Source organism: Myxine glutinosa, chromosome 13 (assembly GCF_964187855.1).
Source record: "Myxine glutinosa chromosome 13, kmMyxGlut1.1, whole genome shotgun sequence".
Classification (NCBI taxonomy): Eukaryota; Metazoa; Chordata; class Myxini; order Myxiniformes; family Myxinidae; genus Myxine; species Myxine glutinosa.
The window spans coordinates 100,948,534-100,972,443 of NC_136273.1; the positions used below are offsets into that span (position 1 = coordinate 100,948,534).

The 23,910-nt window shown below is 44.3% G+C and overlaps 1 protein-coding gene across 1 annotated transcript in view; it reads right to left on the minus strand.

The window, feature by feature from the left end:
- The window catches only part of LOC137439145 (astrotactin-2), a 1,262,948-nt gene that overhangs the window by 948,609 nt on the left and 290,429 nt on the right, over positions 1 to 23,910 (minus strand). The window contains exon 6 of the mRNA XM_068134866.2: positions 13,068 to 13,214. Coding sequence (XP_067990967.2) covers positions 13,068 to 13,214 — 147 coding nt within the window. The remainder of the gene's footprint in view (positions 1 to 13,067; positions 13,215 to 23,910) is intronic.

The window sequence follows — 23,910 nt, forward strand, 5'->3', positions numbered from 1 at the left end:
ACTGTTGTTGACGTAGGCATATGCATCGTCGCTATTTGCGCATGCGCATCCCGGTTGGTTCCGGTGTCTTGTTCATCCTGGTGTACTGTTGCCTCAGGCCTCGGCACCCGACAAAGTGTGGTGATTAAATGCTGATGTTATGACAAAGCCTGAACGTGCTTTGGTTGGGCATTCGCTCTGAAGGAAGGAGAGGCGTTTACCATTTACTGGCGCTGCTTTATTTTCATATATCTGGCCATTGAATAACTATGGTGGGTCAAAGTTCACGTTATGCTTCGTTTGAAGCTCTAACCCTAAAGCACGGGGATCGTGTGTGTTCCTCCGTCGGAGATTGACATGGACAAGTTAATCTTTGCTGTCGGTGAGATCGTCGGCATCGATAATGTCAAAGCCGTTTCTCGTATGAACAACCCTCTTGTTTTTTCATTTCCGAAGTCCGGATGGTCGCGCAAGTTGTGGAGCGCGGGGTTTTTTTGACCCCGATATTTACGTTCCCTTCCCCCCCCCCCCCCCCTGGATACTCCTGCAAAAAAAAGTTGTGATTTCGAATTTACCCCCCTTTGTTAAAAGCGAACAAATCGTATCCCAATTGAAAAAAATACGGTACGGTTGTGTCTCCGATAACGATGATTCCGTTTCGTAGTCAAAATGACAAACTTAAGCACATTATGTGGTTTCACCGAATCTTATATATTGTTGCGGAACCCAACGTCGGCCTCAGATCCCTTCTCGAGGGGGGATTAGTCACCTCGTTTGTGACTGACCGACGTGGTCCCTGAAGCTGCACCGCGACCTCCGGAAAGGCCGGTGCACAGCCCCGTTCGTACCGCGGACAGATGTTAATTGATTGCCGAGCGGTGTTTAGCAACCGCAGCACGAACTATTACCAAGACTAACCCGATTCATAAACGTTGGCCAAATCGTACCACAGGTGCCCAATGGAGAAATCACAAAGACGACACGGATGTGAAGAAGAGGAAGACAAAGGCAAAAAGGTTTGAAAATGCTACTATATTTATTCCTACTATTTACAGGACCAAAATAACCAAGGAAGAAGGAAGGATAATAAAATAAAGACAGAAGGAATCAAGGAGACACAGTGCAACGCTAGCTTACCTACAGTCTTAATTATACCCAGGACGAGACACACAAAATGGACGACAATCAAACTCACACGAATGGGGAAATGAAGGCAGGAACGATTCGGTGGAAGGAGAGGAAGGTCCAACGGGAACCGGAGCTGGAGCTTGATCCCGCACGGGACGTCGGGCGGGACCTCGACGGCCATCGATGCCACCGCAATCCAGCTCCTGCGTCGCAGCGGGTCGAAACTGCGTGGTCTCAAAGCTAGTGGTGGTGGACTCCAAGCTGATGGTGGTGGACTCAAACTGATGGTGGTGGACTCAAACTGATGGTGGTGGACTCTCTCTCTCTCTCACCTCTTGCGCGGCACGTATATCGTCTCCTCTCTTGCGCGTCTCTTTGCAGAACTCAGAACTCATCTGCCGTGGGGAGCGTCCCGCTGCGGGTTATATAGGCCCCGCCCTTCAACCTTCGCGAACCTACTCGACGGTTCTCCCCACGCCCTCTCAAAGCCAAACCCCTCGTTCTGGGTTGGTCGGCAAGGGCTGGCTCACTCCTCCCCTCTATGACGAGGTGGAGACACGCCTTTCTTCTCCGAGCCGACCGCGTGCTCAATGGAGGCAAATGCAGTTGGTAATAAAGGCTTTCGGGGAATTTGAAAAAGGGGATCTATCTATTTGAATTCGGTGCAATGGAGTATTAATTAATGGAAGACAAAGCCTTAACCTAATACACAGAATAAGGAAATAACTACCAACAAGGAGGAAATCTATGATTGGCTAACGTGATTGTATATGACCTAACTAAGGGACGCCCTTTGACCTTTATACACAACAACTGGAGGAAGGAGGGTGATATTTTTTACAACAATAAAAAAAACACAATTCTCATTTCCACAACAATATGATTCTACCTGTGGGTGTTTCAGCGTTTCAGGCAATACGTTTCGGGTACTTTCATCCCACAAGTCTTGTCTCTTCAGGCCCCTCTACCTGCACGTACCTTCAAAATCGCTAGGCATACTTATATGGGGTATGCCAATACAGAATCCGTTGTGTGTTTTGGTTGTGGTGAATTTGGCCATGTAGTAGAGCGGAAAGGGGGAAGAATCGTGCACTTTTTGATAAAAGCATTAAACTTGGTACATATCATCAGTAGGCTATTACAAGAAAAAGCAAGTCAGGAGACGACGATGGTTCACGAGAGAGCGGTATTCAATGACAAAGGACGGACTATAACCGAAACAGGCCCTGACAGGCCAGGCCCGGAAATGTCAAAACGAAGGTTACTGACCTTGAAATGAGATAGAAAATGATGTATAATCAGTTATGAGGTTAGTTAGCTACACAATACCGAAAATTCGGTTCGATGCCGACAACTTTGAAACTTTGACCTTTGTGACCTTCAAAGGTCAAAGGTCGAAGATTCTGAAATTTGTTGGAAAACTTGTATTTCATGATGTATGTGATAATATAAGATCATGTATGACATTTCACCCTATCAGGAAGCAAACAGTCATAAAACCATCAAAAATAGACTTTTCTAAATTTTGTGACCTTGTGACCTTGACCTTGGGGCGAAAATGAAAAATCGAGCTCCGTGGGGCTAGACAAATGACATTGGCCTAACCAAATACCGAAACCCCTGTCAGATTTCACCAAACCCCTCGGAGAAGATGTAGCTTGAACTCGATTACCCTCTAAAAAGACATCTTTTTCGGGCGTGGCTCTGCCCACAATGGGCGCAATACGCCCACTCTAGGCAGGACACAACTAGATCATGATATCAACCTCCCACCCAAGTTTCATCAAGATCGGATGATATCATCGGGTAGTTATGCTGCAGACAGACACACAGACAGACACCCATGACGAATATAGTGGTCACTCTGTTTGATAACTCATGAACCAATAGATATAGTGCCATCCCAGTTTTGGCCTCTGACAGCTGTGGTGGCCATTTTTCAAAATGGCTGCCGTCTATTACTAAAATACCATATAACTCAACAACCAAGAGGCCTAGAATCTTAATTCTGGTGCCTATACTGTATATAGGTTTTTGGGGTCATATAATTCAAAGAAGGCAATAATGAGTATGTGTGATCACGTCTTGTATCACTTTTGGAACATACGTGCCCTTTTCCAGTTTACAGAGTCACAACATTTTGCGGTCTTTGTATTGCTTTATTTTGTATTGATGAAATATAAGATACCTGTACCATAAATTAAACTTATAGTGCTATAAAAAAATAACAGTCAAAACGAATACAAAGCTGAGTTACTTATTGTTGTAGATACCAATGTGCCATGAGTCAGTTAGGCTTACCATCAAATGTGAAATGCCAGATATCACATGAACTAATCATGGCAAGAACCCCCACATTCGCACAAAGCTGTACATGGCAGAGCTGCTTTTGTGCATTTGCAGTTTGTTCGACAGCCTTTGGTACAACCGCATCAAATAAGTTCTCTGCAAACTCTGCTGGCTTCAGGAAGACTGCTCCAAAGAACATCCCAGTTTCCATCACTACTACGAGTCCAACCCCCAACCGTCCGGTTGTGGAGGCGTAGCCTTTGCTTCAAGCACCTGACTCCAGATGTGACCGGCCTGGTATACTGCTCGTCTAGTGTGCTGAAGTAGAGCACCCTTGGTCGGTGGATTGTTGCTCACGTCTCTGCCTTTCCGTGTGAATAGGTTGATACAGAGCTCATCAACATGGTGTTTAGAACTTGTTCGGTCATAAAGAAGTACGACGAATCTCTCCAGAACATCCATAGCAGCATCAACAACTGACATTTGTGGTTGTTCCATCAGCTTCATTAACTCCAATGTAACCTTAGGGCACATGCTCCATGTATCCCAAGCAGTCTTCTTTCCTCTGCCAGCAAAGCAAGAGGTCGTATCACACCCAGTAATGGCGTGAAACATTGGAAGTGCAATGGACTTCTCAGGACCAATTGCAGCTGAGATATCATGAGCTGGTGCCATGCGCATATGCTTGCCTGTGCCGAACGCCACCCACAGAGCATTCAGTGTCACTTGTAGCTTTTGAAATACATACACTGCCAGAACAACTACATCACTGTCCATAGTACGGATGAGAACAGTTTTGTTTAACTGCATCAGAAACATGAAGCATCATACGACTGTCTGCTTCCTCATGTGTACAAGGGGCTAAACCTCCCGTGTTTCTTGGCTGGTGACAAACAACATCCTCATTCAGCGAACTGATTACTTGCTTCTCTGTTTGAATGTTGACAACTTCTCTGCTGAGGAATGAGAACAGCTCCTTCTTATTGTCAGAGAGCCACAAGAACTCTTGCCAATTTTTCGGTACTGCAGTCTTTGGCCTAACACTTCGACGGATTCCTTTCCCTCTCTTTTCTCTGGTCTGTGCCTTTAATGAATCTGGCCTGTAATCATCCCAGACAACATCAACCCTCTGAGCTCTTTGTCGCTTAGAATTTACATATGGCAGAAAGACATCGTGTGCATATTCCTGAATGAATGTCTTCATAAACTGTAAAATGGTAAAATGGCTCAGCAGCGGCCACCCACGGCGGGAGTATGCACTCTACTGAGTGGCGTTCTAGTTTAAGAATGTTTTTACCACAAAGAAAAGTAATGAACAATAAATGTTTGATATTACCCAAAATCCACCACAATTAGAAGAATCACAGCAGCGCTCTCCAGAACAAGATTTTCCAGTACATGAACTTTTAATAGCTCTAAATAGCCTTAATGATCATAAAGCACCTGGCTTTGATGGTTTACCTGTGGAATTTTACAAAACATTCTGGGACTTGCTCGGTCTGACACGTTTAGATGTTTTTAAGTATAGTTTACAAGAGGGTGTGTTACCTCAAGTTGTCGCCGTGCAATTGTGTGCCTTATCCCAAAGAAAGGAGACTTACAGTCCTTACAAAATTGGCGGCCTATCTCTGCTTTGTGCAGATTACAAAATCCTTTCCGAATTCCTTGTAAACCGCATAAAGCCCCTTTTTAGTTTTTTAATACACTTTGATCAATCTTTTTGTATTTTAAATCGGTCTTTTCATGATAATATTTTTTTGATTTGGGACTTGTGGGATGTCTGTGCTGCACAAAAGCAGAATGCTGGCCTGTTTTTACTTGACCAAGAGAAAGCATTTGACACTATTAGTCATGAATATGTTTTTCATACCTTAAAAGAGTTTGGTTTTGGGGGCATCCTTTATGTCTCATGTCTCATTACTGTACAATCATGTTTTTAGCATCATTAAAGTCAATAACGGTTTATGTGCACCACTAACGGTTGAAAGAGGAGTCCGCCAAGGGTGTCCCTTATCGGGCATTCTCTACTCTTTCTGCATTGAACCTCTACTAATTCGTCTTCGTGCCAGCTTACCAAGTTTTCCTGTGATGCCAACCGAAAGGCCAATTGTCACCTCAGCATATGCTGATGATGTGTGTGTTGTGGTGCATATCAGTGATGATGTCACCATGCTGCTAAACAATTTGGAAAAGTTTTCTTCGGCATGCACAACTGCAATTAATTGGAACAAATGTAAAGCTTTATGGATTGGCCACCCCCCTGCTGTTGGTTTGCTTTCTCTTCCCAGAGACTTGCAGTGGGAGAAGGAAGGCATCCATTATCTAGGTGTGTACATTGGCACTCCAGCTTTCATGGCAAAGAACTGCGTTAATGTAGTTAATAAAATTGATAATAGACTCGGGAAATGGAGAGGAATATTATCTACATTGTCGTACAGAGGACGTGCCTTAGTAATTAATAATGTAGTGGCTTCCATGAGGCACAAAACGATTGCTTTGCATCCTCCTGAAGCACTGTTGCTGACAATACAGAAACATCTGCTCGATTTCTTCTGTTGCGGCAAGCATTGGGTCAAGCCTGAAGTCCTTTACCTTCCATTGGCAGAAGGTGGCCATGGTCTCATTGACATTGTCAGCCGACTAATGGCTTTTCGAATCACCACTGTTCACCGTTTCCTTTTTTTCACGTCGCCGCCGTGGCGGCTCACTGCCAACTACCTGTTGAAAATGGCTGGCATGCTTGATTTTTAACAAGGAACCTTTTCTCATAGACCTGCAACATGTTGACATCTCCCCATTGCCTCTGTTCTACCCAGACCTGCTGCAAGCCTGCACAGCCTCTCATGGTGCACCGAGATATGGCTCATTACAACACCAACAACTTCCTTGATGAGCCTATCTTTTACGATGCAATCTTTCCCAACATACCCTGATCACGTGCTTTTGTGCAATGTTTAAAAAGTTCTGGTGTGCATGTCATACGAGACCTGCGGGATAACCGGAATGAAACATGGCACTCAGCAGGACATATTGCAACCGCTGTTGGAAAGCGCTCTGTAAGAGCTGTCTCCTAGCTTATTCAAGAAGTGTTGCATACCTTCAGGAGACTGGGTCTCCATTTTGATGCCAACAATAATGACCCTGCAATGCATATTCTCTCCCTTCACCCGGTGCAAATATCATCAGCTGCATTAACAGAATCTGTGTGCCTGTCTTCCTCTCCACTTCCTAGTGCTGTAAAAAAGTGCCTGTACCCACCTCTGTGTTGCCATTCGGCATCCTTACGTGTGCAAAGATAGGTTTGGATCCCGATGGATAGGGATGCTACCTCCGAGGTCTCCCCCTTGCCCACAATGGGTCACCATGTATGCCCCGCCGATTGTAAAACGGACTGGTGATATCTCTTGGAGAATTGTACATATAATTTTACCCACCAATGTTTTTTTTTTTACACCGTTTTAGTGTTTTAAATTCTGTTTCATGCCCCTTTTGTATGGCCTCTGACGATTTACATCATGCTTATGTTGACTGTGCAAGGCTGACCCCACTTTTTACTTTGTTGTCACAATTGTGCTGCCATATGAATGTTTCTTTTTCTTTACGTATGTTTATTTTTGGTTTGCCACTGAATCCTAAAAATGCTGCCATATCTGTGCTCACCAATTTTTTTAATAGCTGAAGGGAAGCTAGCAATTTATAAAACAAGGAAAGCTAAACTTCTTGCAAACCCTGATGCTGGTTACAATGTTTAAACAGTTTTAAGGCCCTTACCGTAGCCAGGCTATGTGCATAGTTCTATTTTCACCAAAACGTAAATAATTTAGATATTTTTAAGCAAAAATGCTGCCACAAGAACGTACTGTGTGTGTAAAGTAGTCGACAATGATCTCACCTTTTCATTTTAAAGGTGCACTTGTACTATTTGATGTTTTTATTTTTTACCCTCCTTTTATGATTGTTCATCGTTGGCTATGTCTAACTTTTTTTCTAACCTTGTTTAAATAAAGGTATACAAAAGTCAGTCTCTCTCTCTCTCTCTACAAGCACAACATCCCGTCTCCATCTCATAGATCATTTTACACGGACTCCATACCATAAACACACTTAGTAGAGGGTAAAAAATTCTAAAACTATATGCAAATATATACAGCATCCTGGGCTTTAATCCCACTATTGCCCCCTTTACAACAAACAAATACATATATACTGTGTATATCATTAATTAAATCGCCATTTACCCCTTCCTTCTCCGCTCCCTTCTCCTGTCCCTCTCCCCTTCCCCCCTCCACTTCCCCTGCCCTTCCCTCCCCAATCCCTCACCTCCCCATCCCATCCCCTTCCCTTCCATTCCACCTGTCCCTCTCTTCCTTCCCTCCCCATTTAACCTCCCCACCCCCTCTCTTCTCTCTCCCCTCTCTTCTCTCTCCCCTCTTTTCTCTCCCCTCCTCTCTACCCTCCCCTCCCTTCATATTCCCATCACAGAGTAACTGCGTTAGCCGGCAATGCCGGTTACCTTTGCTAGTTACTAATATTTTATCAAAATATGAGCGAATTTAATACGTTCACTGTTTTATTACTTTAGTATGGATTCCATCCCTCTGTTTTACAGTTTTTAAATCGTTGTTTTTGCTTGATTTTACTTCTTGCTTGCTTAAATAGCAATAACTTCTTGCATTTTCAAGTTTTCCTTCATCGTCCTCGTTGTTGCAATCAATCAATTTATTGTGGGGGACAGCTGCAACATCTATCTCCTTTGTAATAACTGTGGAAAACATATATGGTAATTTGTGAGGTTTCATTCCTTTTACATGCCCAAACCAATCTCTGATTCACATGAACCATCCTCACCCACAGTCCCTACACTAGACACATAAAAACTTCGACTTAAATCGATACATTTGAGTTCTGTTGCAAGGAGCTTCATCACAGGAGGCCATTAGGCCCATCACAGCATGCACTATTATTGCAAACTTCTGGTTGTTCGTCCGTGCTCTCTCCGCTTAAAATCTGAGCATCGAGCAAGGAAGCAGCACATATCGTCGTTCAAGTCTTTGGTATGACTCAGATGGGATTCTAACCACCAACCTCCCAGACCCAGAGCAGACATTCTAATTATGCTATTTGTTCAAGTTCCATCCTAATTTTGATGCTTCATTTTCAGTTCATCTTGATGTTTCGCTGTTGTTGTTGTTTTTGATATTTACACTGAATCTTCTACTAATGTTATAAACTTTGTCCATGTTCTTGGTTAATAGTTATTGTGATTTAGTTGTAAGATTCCTGTCATCTCGAAATCTTAAATTATTAATTATCTGACCATTGTCAGAAATCCCTGTGTTGATTCAAAAGCTTTTGTCAGGTTGAATATGTCAGGTGTTGTTGTCAGGTGTTGTATCCCTGTCTGTAACTACCCTTGTTTTGAATAGATTAGTTCATCCACCGTGTACCGTTTTTACATTTACCAATTGACTGTACAAATTCTTCATTAATATTATTTTCTCTAGTCCTCCACACATCTGCAGCACCTTCCATAGTCATTTATGTCACATGCTGTTCGATGCGTGTTTGAAATCATAAAATTCCATAAAATTTGTGGTTATTTTTTCCAAAAAAAATCCCCATTGTTCTTGTTGGGCTGTTGGTCAAACATGAAGCAGTTGGTCAAAAATACATCTTCCTAGTCGAAAACCTACTTGCTCTTCTCGCAAACTTTGCTCCATGTTTTGTTAGTCCTTATGGGAGTATCTTTTAGTAAAATTAAAGTACCCCATGATACTCCATGAACCTACACCTCGATAGTTTGTTACAATATTTGATCTTTTTAAGGTATTGGTGCTGTAATGCCCTTTTCCCAATCTCAAGGGAAAAGCTCTTCCCTGTTCATGTTATTACAAAGATGATGCATTACTTTTACTGTACTCCCAGCTCTACTTGCTTGGATCATTTACACTTTGACGTTCTCCTCTCCTGCTGCTTTATTTAGGTTCTTTATGGCAATTCAGTTTCTTCTTCGATGAAACAATCCATTCATTCATGACCATTTATACTCTACAATATCCTTAACCCTTGGATGCAGTGATTGGGCATCGGAGGCCCACAAGGTTTTTTTGTTGTTGTTGTTGCAAAAACTATGCTGTACAATTTTTATTATTTTTTATTTTTTTGGAATGAGCCTCATTTTCACCGACTTTCATGTTGTTACACAAAATTCAGTGACATAAATATAAAAAAAATTCATTCAGGCTCGTGGGAAAATCTTCATTCTTCACTTATAACCCGAAGATCTGACATGAATGCATGCCTGGGGCCTTCGAGGCCCCGCATAAATGTTGTTGTACTACCATGTTATATCATTATTTTCTTGATATGAGCCTCATTATATGCTCCTATAACTTGTTTACAAATAATTCAGTGACAAAAATATGAAAATTAAAAAACTTTACACAAATACATTTATGGGGCCTTCGAGGCCCAATGGCTGCATTGGTGTAGGATTCTTGTCAGTTGTGGACATATACATTCTAAATAAAAGGATTAGTGAATCATATTTTTTGAGCAAATACTCCTCCATGAGCCTCAACCTTTTAGAGAATTTTTTTTTTGTAAAACCAAGAACTAAAAATGTTTTTGCAAAAATAAAAGAAAAGATTCATTACTTGTGTGGGATTCTTCCAACTAATAGGATCAATGATCCACATTTCCTGAGCAAATACACATCCATGAGCATCGACTTGGATTGAAAAAGGATTTGAAAGAAAAAAATCTATAAATTTTTTTTAAAAACTTTACACGAATACATCCGTTGGGCTTCCGAGGCCCAATGGCTGCGTTTATGTATTATTTTTGACGTCTGCATCGAAGAGTTAAGAATGTTTCATCAACGGGAATTTTGGATGTTACAAAACTCCTCAAAGTATTCCTTCAGTCACTCTATTATTTCGATTTTGTCATATTCTTCCACTTCATTTCTTTATGACATGTATGTTTGAACAAAATTGCTGCACATTGTATCTGTTATCATGAAGAGCTTCTGAATGTTATTTAGTTGGCACCTGTGTTCTGTCTTCTTGCAATGTTCAATTAACCATTTCGCTCTGCAGTCTCAACACCTTTTGAAAAATTTAACAATGTATTTTATTTAAATCGAAAACAATAGCCACCTATAATGCTTTTTTTGAGCAAGGAAAGCTAAAAGACAGGAGAAAAGATAAAAACTAATGAGGACGAAGAGATAATGAAGAGAGAAGGCCTGCTAGGAGGTTGCTGGGAACAGGAAGAAATTGGAAATGAGAACTAAAATGGGCAAATTGGGAGTAACGTGATGGTTAGGAGTCAAGACGGTTTAAAGAAACACTGTGGTGATCATGACTATATGTGTATATACACACATGTGTGTATATATAATGTGTGTATGCACACGTGTGTATATATATGTATATACACACATTTGTGTATATATAAATGTATACGCAAATATATATTTGCAAAAGTACCCGGCGTTGCCGAGTAACAACGAATCGCTCTCTGACGGGAATATGATATACGCAATCTGGGTCCATCATCTAGACGCAGTGGTTCTCAAACTTTTTTGGACGACCACCCTCTTCTACCCTCTTGGACCGGCCCAATGCACCCCTTGTCCTATCGTTCGTGGTCGGACACCCATAATTTATGTAGATAGAAAGCAAAAATAACAGAAGCCAAATATTTTCTGAATAATATTTTACTTTATTTTACTTTTTTATTTTATTTTGCACGACCTACAATGTTTCAGCAGAACAGGTCCAGGTGAGGCAAACTGGGAATCTGTTATCACAGGCCCAAATACCGTTAGTGTGCAGGGTGGGCCTGGTGACTCGCTGCGAGATTACGAACGTCTGGCTCCATCTCAGTGAGGTAGAGACGCAGATCGCCCCTCTTGGTAATGTCAAGGCGGTTTCGATACTTGGTCAGCAGCACCATCACGGCGCTGAACCCTCTTTCAACGAGGTATGATGTGGGGAAACATTTCTTCCACCATTTCCTGATCACGGATGAAGCGAACGTAGCAGAGTAACAGAGCTTCACTGTCACGCAAAGTGGACTCATCCAGCTGGATGGCGAAGTGTGTGCTTCTCAGCTCACCACACAGCTTATCTTCTACATCTGATGACATTTCATCAATCCGCCTGGCCACGGAATCATTGCTGAGCGCAATCGACGAGAGAACTGGATTCGGATCCTGGCCCATAACGGTTTTTATCACTTCCCCAACAGCTGGTTTGATCAACTGTTCGCCGATTGAATACGGTTTTCCAGATCTGGCGATGAGCAACGACAGCTTATACGACGCTTCCAGTCCTTTATCCACGAGCTTTTGGCTGGCTTTGAACATCGTCGTTACCGTAGATCGCTTCTCAAATTTCTCTTTCAGCGATTGGAAATGGCGGACCTCTGCGCGAGCCTTATCACTGTGCGTTTTACTCAGGTGCTCGCTCAGTCGAGATGGTTTCATTGCTTCATTGGACAGCGTGATACCCCACAACAAACATGTATCCGTAACTGTTTGTTCGTCGGAGATCGAATGAATCCATACTTGATGTATTCAACGGAATACTGACGACACCTTTTCTTTGAGGCCGACATCTTGAAGCCGACCGGACGTGAAGCTTTTTTGAATAACGAAATCAACACGCCAAAATGTCGAAAGACTAACACCAGCGCTAACACTGACTGTTCAATACCTTGCCCAATGTCTGTGCTGGCAAGGCCAGGCTGTAAAGTTGAACCGGGCACGTTGAATAGTCCAGCACGAATAGAGTGTACTATATCCCGCATAAAAAGATTCTTGCAAGCCGATTGGTTGAAATGGCACCACGTGACAAAAATTAGTGTTGTGCGGCCAATAGTATTTCGCTGGTGTCATACACTATCATGTTTGTTGCATGAGCATGTATGGACAAGAAAATACCTACATGACATCAGCGAATATGTGATCATAAAAACCATGTGAAGGGGGAAAGAATGTGGTCGTTGATTGGATGGCCAATTTGCCGAATGGCGCCGGGTAACCTGTTCAGACTGCAGGAAACCCAATGAGCGCTCCAAATCGCCGCTGCTCCTCTATATCGCCAGTGCCCCCCAAATCATTGCCAGCGCCCCCTACCGCCCGTGGACTCTCGAGCGCCCCCCTGAAAGTTCCCAGCGCCCACTGGGGGGCGGTAGGGACCACTTTGAGAACCTATAATCTCGAGCGAATTTTAAAAATAGATCGCAGGTACAGTGGACTCTGATGCAGTGGAATGACACCTTATCCCATGGAAGTTACACTCACAAACTGCTTACGAAGTACCAGGCTATGCTTCTGCAATTTAATAAACCATTCGTGTAAGAGATATCTATCCACAGCATATTTTTACCCAAACGGTTGTATTTAGCCTAAAAAGACAAAACATATCACGAACTTTGTTAATGATGCTTCATGTCAAACCAAAAATTAATCCCAATGAAAACAAAGCAAGAAAAATGGACCAATTAAAGCAAGCTGCTCCGAGGAAAATGTCTCCATGTTACTTCAGCATGAGTCATAATTAGAGCAGCAGCCCGACTGCACTATGTGCTGGCATTAAGAACAAACAAACATGTCAGCTAGCAGGCCATGCGATCATAATGAAGTGCCGTCGTGTACCTACCATCAGCAACAAAGTGTTCTGGTACGTGTAAAGTGACACGCACAGTCAGTGGGCATGCAACATGCATGCCACACGCCACTGCCAGGAAGCAAGAGGTGACGCTGAGCAAAGCTAAGGTCGTCTTGCTGATCGGACTGCGAGGTGAGCCTGGGAGAGATGCAAACAAGTCAAACAGCGGATTGATAACTCTGACACAATGTGTATTGTGCATACTATCTTTCATTTCTTTATGCTCTCGGCCTTTATTACCTTCAACACATCTCAATAATACTTTCCCGACATCTTTATCTTTTTCATCAATTTCATCCATGAATTGGACAGAGAATAATAGCAGAGGTTTCTGTGTTTGAGCCGAGCCGTTGGCCATTTTGATATCGCCTGCACTATATACGAACAGACAAATGAATCATCCTCATCCAAGCACTTTCCCTTTCCCTCCTTCTGTCCATGACCCCCCTTTAGAGATCCCTCTCATCCTTTTGATTTTACACTTTTGTTCCTCATTCATCTTTCCCTCCTCCACTTCTGTCTCTTTGCCTCTCAACAATATTTGTCTCCCCTTTTACTAATCATCACTCTTCTGTCCAATAACTCCATTTCATTTTATTCTACTCAATTCTCTTTTTTTTTTTCTTCCTTGCTCCTCGAGTTATAACTGCTTCTTCTTCTTCTTCAAAAAAAAGATTCAGTCCACCAACCTCTCTCTCTCTCTCTCTCTCTATCTCTATCTCTATCTCTATCTCTATCTCTCTCGTTCACGATCAGCTTTTCTTGTGATTCATCTCTGCACATAATGCCAGTTGCATCTCCTCTTCGCCATCGGTCCCAGACTCGTGTCCATTACAAGGAAGGCTTTCCAACCCTGTAGACGACCCCACCAACATGGGCAATAAACATTAGACTGGACAATCAACTTATCCTACAGAGAGATCTTCCCTTCTGGATTTGGTGACCAACTTCCCCACCAATGTATCTTGCTCTTCCTCTGCCCAAATTGGTTCATTTGAGCATGTGCTTGTGAAGGTCAATCTCTCTCTGGCCATTCTCACAGAATAGCCTCAGTGTTGGCAAGTCTGACATTTCACTCGGGAAAACTGACAGGGACTGCAATCAGCCATCACACATCAGGACTCGTCTCCTGTATCTACCGCTCCTGATAATTCAGCTTGGGAATTATTCCACATAAACCTGCTCTCTCTTATGCACAGATTCATCCCATCTCGACTTAGTTATTTTACCCATCCCACACTCATGGTACTCTGCTTCCTGTGGTGAGGCAGTTGCTTGAAAACAACTTGCATTTTCCTCCTGGAAGGCAAATCCGACCGAAGGTAATCTCAATGCATTCTACAAAGTCTGCAACAAGTGTCTATTTTTTTATTTTTTTTTAATGTAGAAGGCTCCAGGCACGGACTATGTCGTCCTCCTCGAGGCCAGGCCAATAAGTTGTGTCTACACTCAGGGGAGCTGGAAAACAACATCTGTCCAACCTCAAGAATGACCTTTCAAACGTGTCTCCCTCCTCTAAATCCTGGTGGCACCTTGTCAAGTCTGTCTCTGGCGAATGCTCCGTTCTATCACTTCCCTCACTTCAAATAGCAGCAATGCCGACTATGGTCATGAGAAGATGGAAAACCTAAATTCTGTGTTTGCTTCAAAATCTTGGCCCCAACCCCTGACTCTGTACCCAACATTCCCCGTAGTACCCAACTGCTCCTGGATTTCGTGTCTTTTGCATCTAAGAAGGTGCAAAAGTTTCCTCGACTCTGACCCTGCAACTGGAACGGACGACATCTGCTCACATGTCCTAAAAACCTGCTCTGCTGCTCTTGCACTTCCTCTCTCTGCCCTTTTCACCCTGTCATTGAACATACACTGCCCACCATAAGTATTGACAGTGAACTCAAATTTGTTATTATTGCTATATACTCAAGAAATTTGAATTTGAAATCAAAAGGACTTCCGTTTCCGGTCCCTGGAGCAAGGAAGCGTCTTTCGACCTCTGCACGGCTGCAAAAGTTATAGTATTTTTTCCATTCGTGTCTTCGTCAATTTCTACTCGTTTTTCATTGTGCATGTGTTGCAGTGTGCTTTCCAGTTGGTGTTGATTTGCAATTCTTGCAAACTTTTGTATAATTTAATCGTTTTCTGCTGCCACCGCGTGCGCGGCCTGGTTTCTCTCGGCTTCCCTCCCCCCATAGGTGTTCTGTGAATTTAAGTTCTTTCCTTCGCTGTATTGCTTATTTCTTAGATTTTCTCTTCTCCCCCTAACTTCCCCGAACATCGACCACTTGTCTAACGTTTTAAATCTCTTCACGTCTCTTCTCGTCACGTCACGTCACGCCTCTTCAAAGCTGTCCATGCGCGCACGCTTTCGAAGTTAAGTAACTTTTCACAATTGTGTTTTTGTCGAAACTGTATCTTTCTTTCGGTGTGTGTAACTGTTGGTGTGTCTTTAATAGTATTATTGGTGTTGGTTTTCCATACTTTGTTTCATAAACAAAGCTTGAGGCTTTGTTTCTGTCTCAGCGGTTCTTTGATTGCGCTCGCAATTACTTTCGGTCTCAATTTTTCACGTTTCACGTTCGGTCCGTCTGTTTTCATCTCAACTCAAACAAAAAAAAAAAAATTCCCTTCTCTGTTCTTATCCGTTGTTCGTTCTTATTTGTTCGTTCGTTCTTCGACCACGTTGTTCATGATCACGTGTTCACGTCGTTAAAAAATGTTTCAACTGTCCCCCGAAGAACTGTACTCTGTCATCTATATATATAAAACACAGTTTGTGTGTGTGTGTGTAATGTTACCGATAGACTCCTAAACGGAGAGGCTTACGTGCTTGATATTTGACATAGACATGGCCATTGAGCGTGGGACGAACATGGCCGAACTCAAAATATTTGACGATCCATATTTTTTATTCATATTTACCTCAGCGCATTTCAGCGAAGTACCCGCTAATCTCAGCCGGTTCCAGAGCAGCTCGCTGATTCGCTCAGAGCGATCACGTGATGTTCCATTCCCGCCACCAGACTGATTCGCTCAGAGCGATGACGTGATGTTCCATCCCGTCACACGTCACTTCACCTTTTATGTGATCGTGTTTTGTATCGATTTTGTGCGATATGAATTAAATGTCTTTGAAACAGCTGTGAAACGTCTTTCCACAACCCTTCCGTAACCGATTGGAGCAGTTTCTTGCCGCACAAAACGAGATCCGCGAAGCGAGTTGGTCGAGTCGTGCTGACCAAGATGGCGACACGGCGGCTTCACTTTTCACGGAGTATGAGCGTTCTATATATTTTCAATTCAGTGCGCCCGTGATTTGTGGCATAGACATGACCATTGGGCCTTCACGGTGTAATTTGTGAGAGGCTTTTGTCCGAGTGAGCTTGAGTCGAGAGGGCGAATGTATGGGTTGGGAATGTACGGGTCTCCCTTCCCCTGCCCGGCAACGCCGGTACTGGAGGACGTCACAGGATCGGTGAGTCTCCAATATCCGCTTCGTGCTGTTGCGAATATGCAGGACTATGTCCGATTGTTGTGCTGCTCTCCGACCATGAGAACTGCAACGTCATTGTTGACTGGCCATCCCTTTCCCTCCCCCTTCCCCCTCCCCCCTCCGTCCCCCCTTCCCTTCCCCCTCCACCCTACCCCCTCCACCCTAGCCCTCCCCTTCTCCCCTCCCCTTCCCCCCTCCCCTCCCCCTCCATTTTCCCCCTCCCCCTCCCTTTTCCCCCTCCCCCTCCATTTTCCCCCTCCCCCTTCCTCCTTCCCCTCCCTTTTCCCCCTCCCCCTCCCTTTTCCCCCTCCCCCTCCCTTTTCCCCCTCCCCCTCCCTTTTGCCCCTCCCCCCTCCCCCCTCCCCTCCCCTCCCCCTCCCCCCTCCCCCCTCCCCCCTCCCTTCCCCCTACCCCCTCCCCTTCTCCCCTCCCCCTCCCTTTTCCCCCTCCCCTCCCCCACCCTTCTCCCCTCCCCCCCTTCCCCTCCCCCCTATTCGTTCTTATTTGTTCGTTCGTTCTTCGACCATGTTGTTTGTGATCACGTGATCACGTTGTTAAAAAATGTCTAATCTGTCCCCTGAAGACCTGTATTCTGTCATATTCTATAACACCTTTTTCTTCTTCTTCTATAAAAGGATGCTTTCGACTTGCTCACCAAATCTATTCATTCCAAAAAAAAATTCCATCTCTTACCGTTACAGTTCCTCTTTTCTACATTCCCTAAACTCTCCAGAACTCCACCCATCCTGCAGCGTCCTCAAACGTATTTTTGACTTGAAGGTCTCAAGAAACTCATTTAGCAAGAAATGTTAGTTTCCCATTAATCGTACATTTTTCTAAATCCAATCTCACCCCTCCCCTCCAAATCTTCCCCATCACCCCTTCCCTCCAAAACCTGCCCATCACCCCTTCCCTCAAAAACTTCCCCATCACCCCTCCCCTTCAAAACTTGCCCATCACCCCTCCCCTCCAAATCCACCCCCTTGCCCCTCCCCTCCAAATCTTCCCCATCACCCATCCCTTTCAAATCTTCCCACTTGCCCCTCCCCTCCAAACTTCCCCATCACCCATCCCTTTCAGATCTCCCCCCTTGCCCCTTCCCTCCTAAACTCCCCCCACACCCCTCCCCTCCGAGACTCTCCCTCAGTTCTCCCCTCCTAGACTCCCCTCTCACCCTCCTCCTCAAAGCGTCCTCCCCACTTCTTTCCCCTTCCAACTTTCACCTTCATCTCCCTCAACATTCTGCCTCACTCTTCCCCCTCCTCAAATAACACCTCACTGCGCCTCACCCAATCACCATCAAACCTTTTGTCCGCCCCATTCTTCCCTTTCTCCAAGCTATTCTGAAATCTCTGGCACACCTTCAACAGCTCTCCCTACCTCTTCGTCCTCTTCCACATCTTACCCTACTGCTCCCCCGTTCTGTATCCGATGCTCCCCCTTCCTCTTCTTTAACAGTATGGACCTCAAACATCCGGGGCCTTCGCTCAAACTTGACTGATCTCTCCATACAGGTTGCTTCTGACAAACCAGACGTGATCTGCTTAACAGAAACTTTCCTCCTTCATGATGTCTCTGATTCCTTGGTATCTCTCCCAGGGTACTCCCTCCTCCGGTATGATAGACCTGAGCCTCGTCCTGGAGGGGGAGTTGCTATCTTTATAAAAAAACTCTCTTCCTCACTCGCCCTGCACTGCCCTCTCTCCACCACACCCCCAGGAATACCTTTGGCTACGGCTTCCCCTTCGCTCCCACCTTTTGTTCATATGTGTGTTGTACCGTCCACCAAACAGTGATGACTCTATCTACATCCCGCTGTCTGATAATATGGACCAACTTCTATCTACCCATCCCAACTCTCTATTCCTCATATGTGGTGATTTCAATTGTCACCATGCCAGTTGGCTGGGTGTGGGTACCTCTCTCACCAGCCATGGCTCTTCAGCAAAGGACTTCTGTGACTCACTGGGATCGACACAATCTTTCAATTTCCCGACCCGGATCTCAGTCAACGGAGCATCTTCTCTTCTGGACTTGGTTATGACTAACTTTCCTGAAAATGTCTGCTGCTCTTCTTCTGCTCCAATCGGCTCATCTGATCATGTGCTTGTTAAAGTGGACATCTCTCTGTCCATTCTCAGAGCCTCCTCAGCGTCGAAGAGTCTGGCATTTCACTCAGGCCAACTGGCATGGTCTTCAAGCAGCCATCAATCATCTGGACTGGTCTCCCATCTCTACCGCCTCTGACATCAACTCATCCTGGGAATTCTTCCAAAGTAAATTGCTCTCTCTCATGCACAGATTTATCCCATCTCGTCTTCAGTTGTCATACCCTTCCTCCCGTCCATGGTACACGGAATCTTGTGGTGAGGCTATTGCCCAGAAACAACTTGCTTTCGTCTCCTGGAAAGCAAATCCAACGGAAGGAAATCTCATATCCTTTCACAAAGCCCGAAACAAGTGTGTGTCCACCCTCAGGAGAGCCAGGAAACAATATCTCTCCGTTCTCAGGACAGAACTCTCTTATCTGTCTCCCTCTTCCAAATCCTGGTGGCGTCTGGTCAAATCTGTTTCTGGTGTTTGTTCCCCCTCCATCCCCTCACTCACCTCAAACAGTCACACGGCTGACTCCGCACATGAAAAAGCTGAATGCCTCAACTCTGTGTTTGCCTTTAAATCTTGTGTCCCAAACCCATCCCTCTCTGTACCCACCATACCCAGTCGTACCCAGCTGCTCCTGGACTCTGTGTCCTTTCCTCCTGACAAGGTGGAAAAGTTTCTGTCAACCCTCGACTCTGATTCTGCATCTGGACCTGACGGCATCAGCCCACGGGTCCTAAAAACCTGTTCTTCCGCTCTTTCACTCCCTCTCTCTGTTCTCTTCACCCTCTCTTTTGCTCAAGGTCATCTGCCATCTGCTTGGAAATCTGCCAACATCACCGCTTTGCACAAAAAAGGTGCAAAAACAGATCCCAGCAACTACAGACCAATCAGCCTTCTCCCAATTATCAGCAAAGTCATGGAATCCACCATTGCTTCAGATATGAAATCTTTCCTCTTCTCCAATGGCTTGATCTCTGATCATCAATTTGGTTTCAGACCTGGTCACTCTACTCTGGTCATGCTGCTTCTGCTTTCTCAACAATGGATGGAGGTCCTCAATGCCAAACAGGAAATCAGAGCTGTCTCCCTCGACATATCACGTGCCTTCGATACGGTCTGGCACCCCGCTCTGCTCACCAAACTCTCCTCTTTTGGTATCCATGGAAATCTCCACGTATGGCTGGCGGACTTCCTCTCGAGTCATAGTCAACGTGTGGCCCTGAATGGGTTTCTCTCATCTCCTCTTCCTGTTCAGGCTGGAGTTCCCCAAGGCAGTGTTCTGGGCCCTGTGCTTTTTCTGGTCTTCATCAATGATCTCTCTGGCTCTCTTGAAAATCCTCTCTATCTCTTTGCTGATGACTCTACTCTCTGTCGATCCATTCTTCATCCCTCAGATCGGCAGTCTGCAGCCTCCTCACTCTCTGCCGACCTGGACAAAATCACAGACTGGGAAAACAAGTGGAACATGTCTTTCAATCCTGACAAATCTCACACTCTTACGATGTCTCTCCGAAAAGACCGACTGGACAACCCTCCCATCCACTTTCTGAATAATCCTCTCCAAGAAGTTGTGTCACTCAAGCTTTTGGGTCTCTCTATCTGCCATGATCTTTCCTGGGAAAACCACATTTCAAATCTGGCCTCCAAAGCCAGTCGCCGACTGGGCATCCTCCGTCGTGCGAAGTCCTTCCTTGGCACACATGAGCTTCTCACCACATACAAGGCTTTCATCCGCAGCTCAATGGAATACTGCTCTCCCCTCTGGGCTGGTGCTCCTGCCTCGCACCTAGCTCGTCTTCACGCTGTTGAAACCAAAGCATTCAGAATCATTGGAATCTCCCGCGATTAAGCTAACTCCAAGGGCCTCTCACTCACTCACCGCAGGCAGGTTGGTGGTCTTTCCGTCTTCTACCGACTCCTCTCTGGCCTTGCCCCCCCAGCTCTCTCTGGGCTCTGTCCCGCAAATATTCCTACAGGTCGCACAAGATCTGCCTGCAACCCTCTTATGGTTAAACTGCCAAAATCAAGACTCTCTGCTCACCTTCATTCCTCTTTTCTCCCGCCTCTGGAACAAACTCCCTTACTCTCTTCAATCCCACTCCACCCTCCAGGTGTTTAAAACAGCTGTTCACCACCATCTCTTATCTTCCCCCATCCAAAACCTTGATCTTTTCTATCCCCGCTAATTTCACCCCAATTCCACTTTTTTGAAATACCAACTTCTGTCCTGGAAGTCCTTGGTGTCCTTGTGTTTTATACTTCTCCCACCCCCCCCCCTTCCCACGCCTCCTCCCCCCATGCCCTCTCCCTCCCACACATCTCCCTGCTCTTAAATGTTGTGTGTTCTCAAGTGTTTGTGTGCTTCCCCTTCTCTTGTCTTCCGCTCCCTCTTTTTATATATTTTGTTTGTCTGGTTGATTTGTTTGTGAAGTAAATGTCAGCTCTTTCACGAGCCTCGATTCAGTATACAAAAAAAAAGATGAATATGAGGCAAGAGTACAGGAGGTCATCTTTTATTTATTGGTATTTCCATGTAAATATGTTTTACTATTGTAGAAAATCGTAAAATTTTACTATTGTAACGCCAGGGGGGTTGACTCAGCCTGTCATCCTTCCGAGGTCGGCTAATTGAGTACCAGTTCACTGGTAATTCCCTGTTTGTCGTTAAAGGCGGCAAAAAGGGTTGGCGTCAGGAAGGGCATCCGGCCGTAAAACATTGCTTCAAATAGGGGACCGAAAAACAACAACAACCACGGTTCCCGAAAAAGGCCAACCCCGCTTTGCGGGGAAAAATGGCCTCTAAAGGTGGTTTTTTTTTATTGTAGAAAAATACCACTTTGTATGTTCAGTCCCACGTTTTAGGTAAACACAAGTATTGGAACTTACAGTATGTTAAAAAAAGTATAATAGTTAGTATTTGGTTGAATATGCCTTGCATACAGTAACTCTATTGAGCCTGTGACCCGTTGACATCACCAAACTCTTGGAATCTTCATTTGAGATGTTTTGCCAAGTCTTTACTGCAGCCATTTTCAGTTGTTGTTTGCTTTGAGATTTTTGACTTTAGTCTCCTCTTCACCAAGTGAAATGCTGCTCCATTAGATTTAAATCAGGAGATTGACTTGTCAAGTCTAAAACCTCCCACCTTTTCCCCTGACGACCTCCTTGGTTACGTTGGCAGTGTGTTTTGGGTCATTGCCTGGCTGCATGGTGAAGCGCCGCCCAATAAGTTTGGAGACATTTTCTTGTACATTGGCAGATAAAATGTTTCTGTACACTTCCAAATTCATTCTGCTGCTGCCATCATGAGATACATCTATGTACAAATATATATACACATACATAGACATATAAATATACAAACGCAAGTGGCCCGATTGTGTGTGCACGGGGTCAACGTCGTAACAACATCACACAGAATGCTGTTGGATACCTCATTTAAGAGCACTTGGGTCGGGACAGTGCATGGGGTGGTCCAAAAATTGTGATATTCATGCAATCTCAAGTTATGTGCATTTTTGTTGTGCACTCAGGTTGTGTGTAGGTTCAGAGTCGCTGGTTCAAACTGACCGGAAGCAAAAAATAAAATAACCACAAACTATTCAGTCAGTTCCATCCAACGTATAATTAACTTTTCTTCAATTTACTTTACCGAGAAACCTTATCAGTCTTAAGAGTTAGTGAATATTGTGCTGTTAACTACTTAAAGTGGGCCCTTAGAATACCCTACTCAACACAACGAGAGGATTCCCGAGGGGGCTTGATTCACCTTCAGTAGTTAAAGGACATTCCCAGCAAACTCCCTGAATATTTCACACTCTATTGGGAACAAATTCCCCTACACCAGCTTGGTGGAACCGGGTTATCCGCTCGTCATCAATAAAGATGAGTGAGCCACTTCCACAGGTAGCCATGCAAGCCCAACCCATGACACTACCTCCACCATTCTTCACAGATGAGGTCGTAAATCTTTGGATCGTGTGCAGTTCCTTCCTTTCTCCACACTTTCACTTTTCCATCGCTGTCCATAAAAGTTTGCTCCAGAACTCTGTTGGCTCATCTCTGTACTTCTTGGCAAATTCTAATCTGCATTTCTGTTTTTGGTGATGACAGGTTTGCATCTTTTGGTGTAGTTTTTGTAATTCTGCTGTCGAAATCTTCTGCGAACGGTAGATTGTGATACTTTCATCCCTGCACTCTGGAGGTTGTTGGTGATGTCACTGACAGTTGTTTTAGGGTTTCTCTTCACAGCTCTGATGATTTTAGCTCACGTGGAACATTGTTCCGTGGAGCTTATGGGATGGTGCGTCATCCATCTGTCAGTCAGTCAGTCCGCAAACACTTGCAACATCGTCTCAGAAAGTGCTGATGTGTTTGTGACCAAACTTGGCTAAAATTATAGGTGGTATGTCGCAACTGAAGTTTGTTCATGGCATAAAAATTGGGGTCAAAGGGGTTCTACTGGGGGTCAACGTGGGTCCAGGTTTGACCCCCCAAAATAGGTATTTGCTTTCTTCTCAGAAACTGCAAACATAATTTCAATGAAACTTGACCACAACCTTCATCACCCATGATGTACCAAAGTTGGTTCACGGCATCAAAAAATCTGACCCTATGGGGTGAGGGGTTGATTGACCAACCAATGGAGACCAATGATTCTACGTGCTGCCCTGTCTCCTAGCAACTATTGAAATCGGTTTAAAATACCGTGATACTGTTTAAAATGCCTTTAGTCGGTGTAGTATACTGCTTTATTCTACCAGGTGAGTGCCCAGGGCTCCTATTTTTCTGTCATCAGCTGCAGTTGTTTTCCTTGGTGACCTGGACGTTGTATATTGCCAAGTACACAAGTGGTTTATTTATTCATCAAGATATTCCAAATTGTAGTATTTGTTGTGCCCAATTTTTGTGCTTTGGTTCAAATAGAATTATTCTGTTCTTTCAGCTTCAAAATTGCTTGTTTCTCTTTCATAGACGGTTCTCTGGTCTTTATGTTAGCTTATGTCTTCTGACTCCAAAGACAGACTCCCATGGCAAAAACAAAGGCTAAAACCAAGACGAGACGTTCACAGATCTTTTATGTGTGACCAAGCAATGCAATAAGAAACACCTGAGTAACAAGAAACACCTGTGAATCATCTGCTCCAATACTTGTGTTTACCTAAAATGGAGAGACTGAACATACAAAGTGATTTTGTTCTATAATAGTAAAACATATATACATACTAGCTGAATGCACCC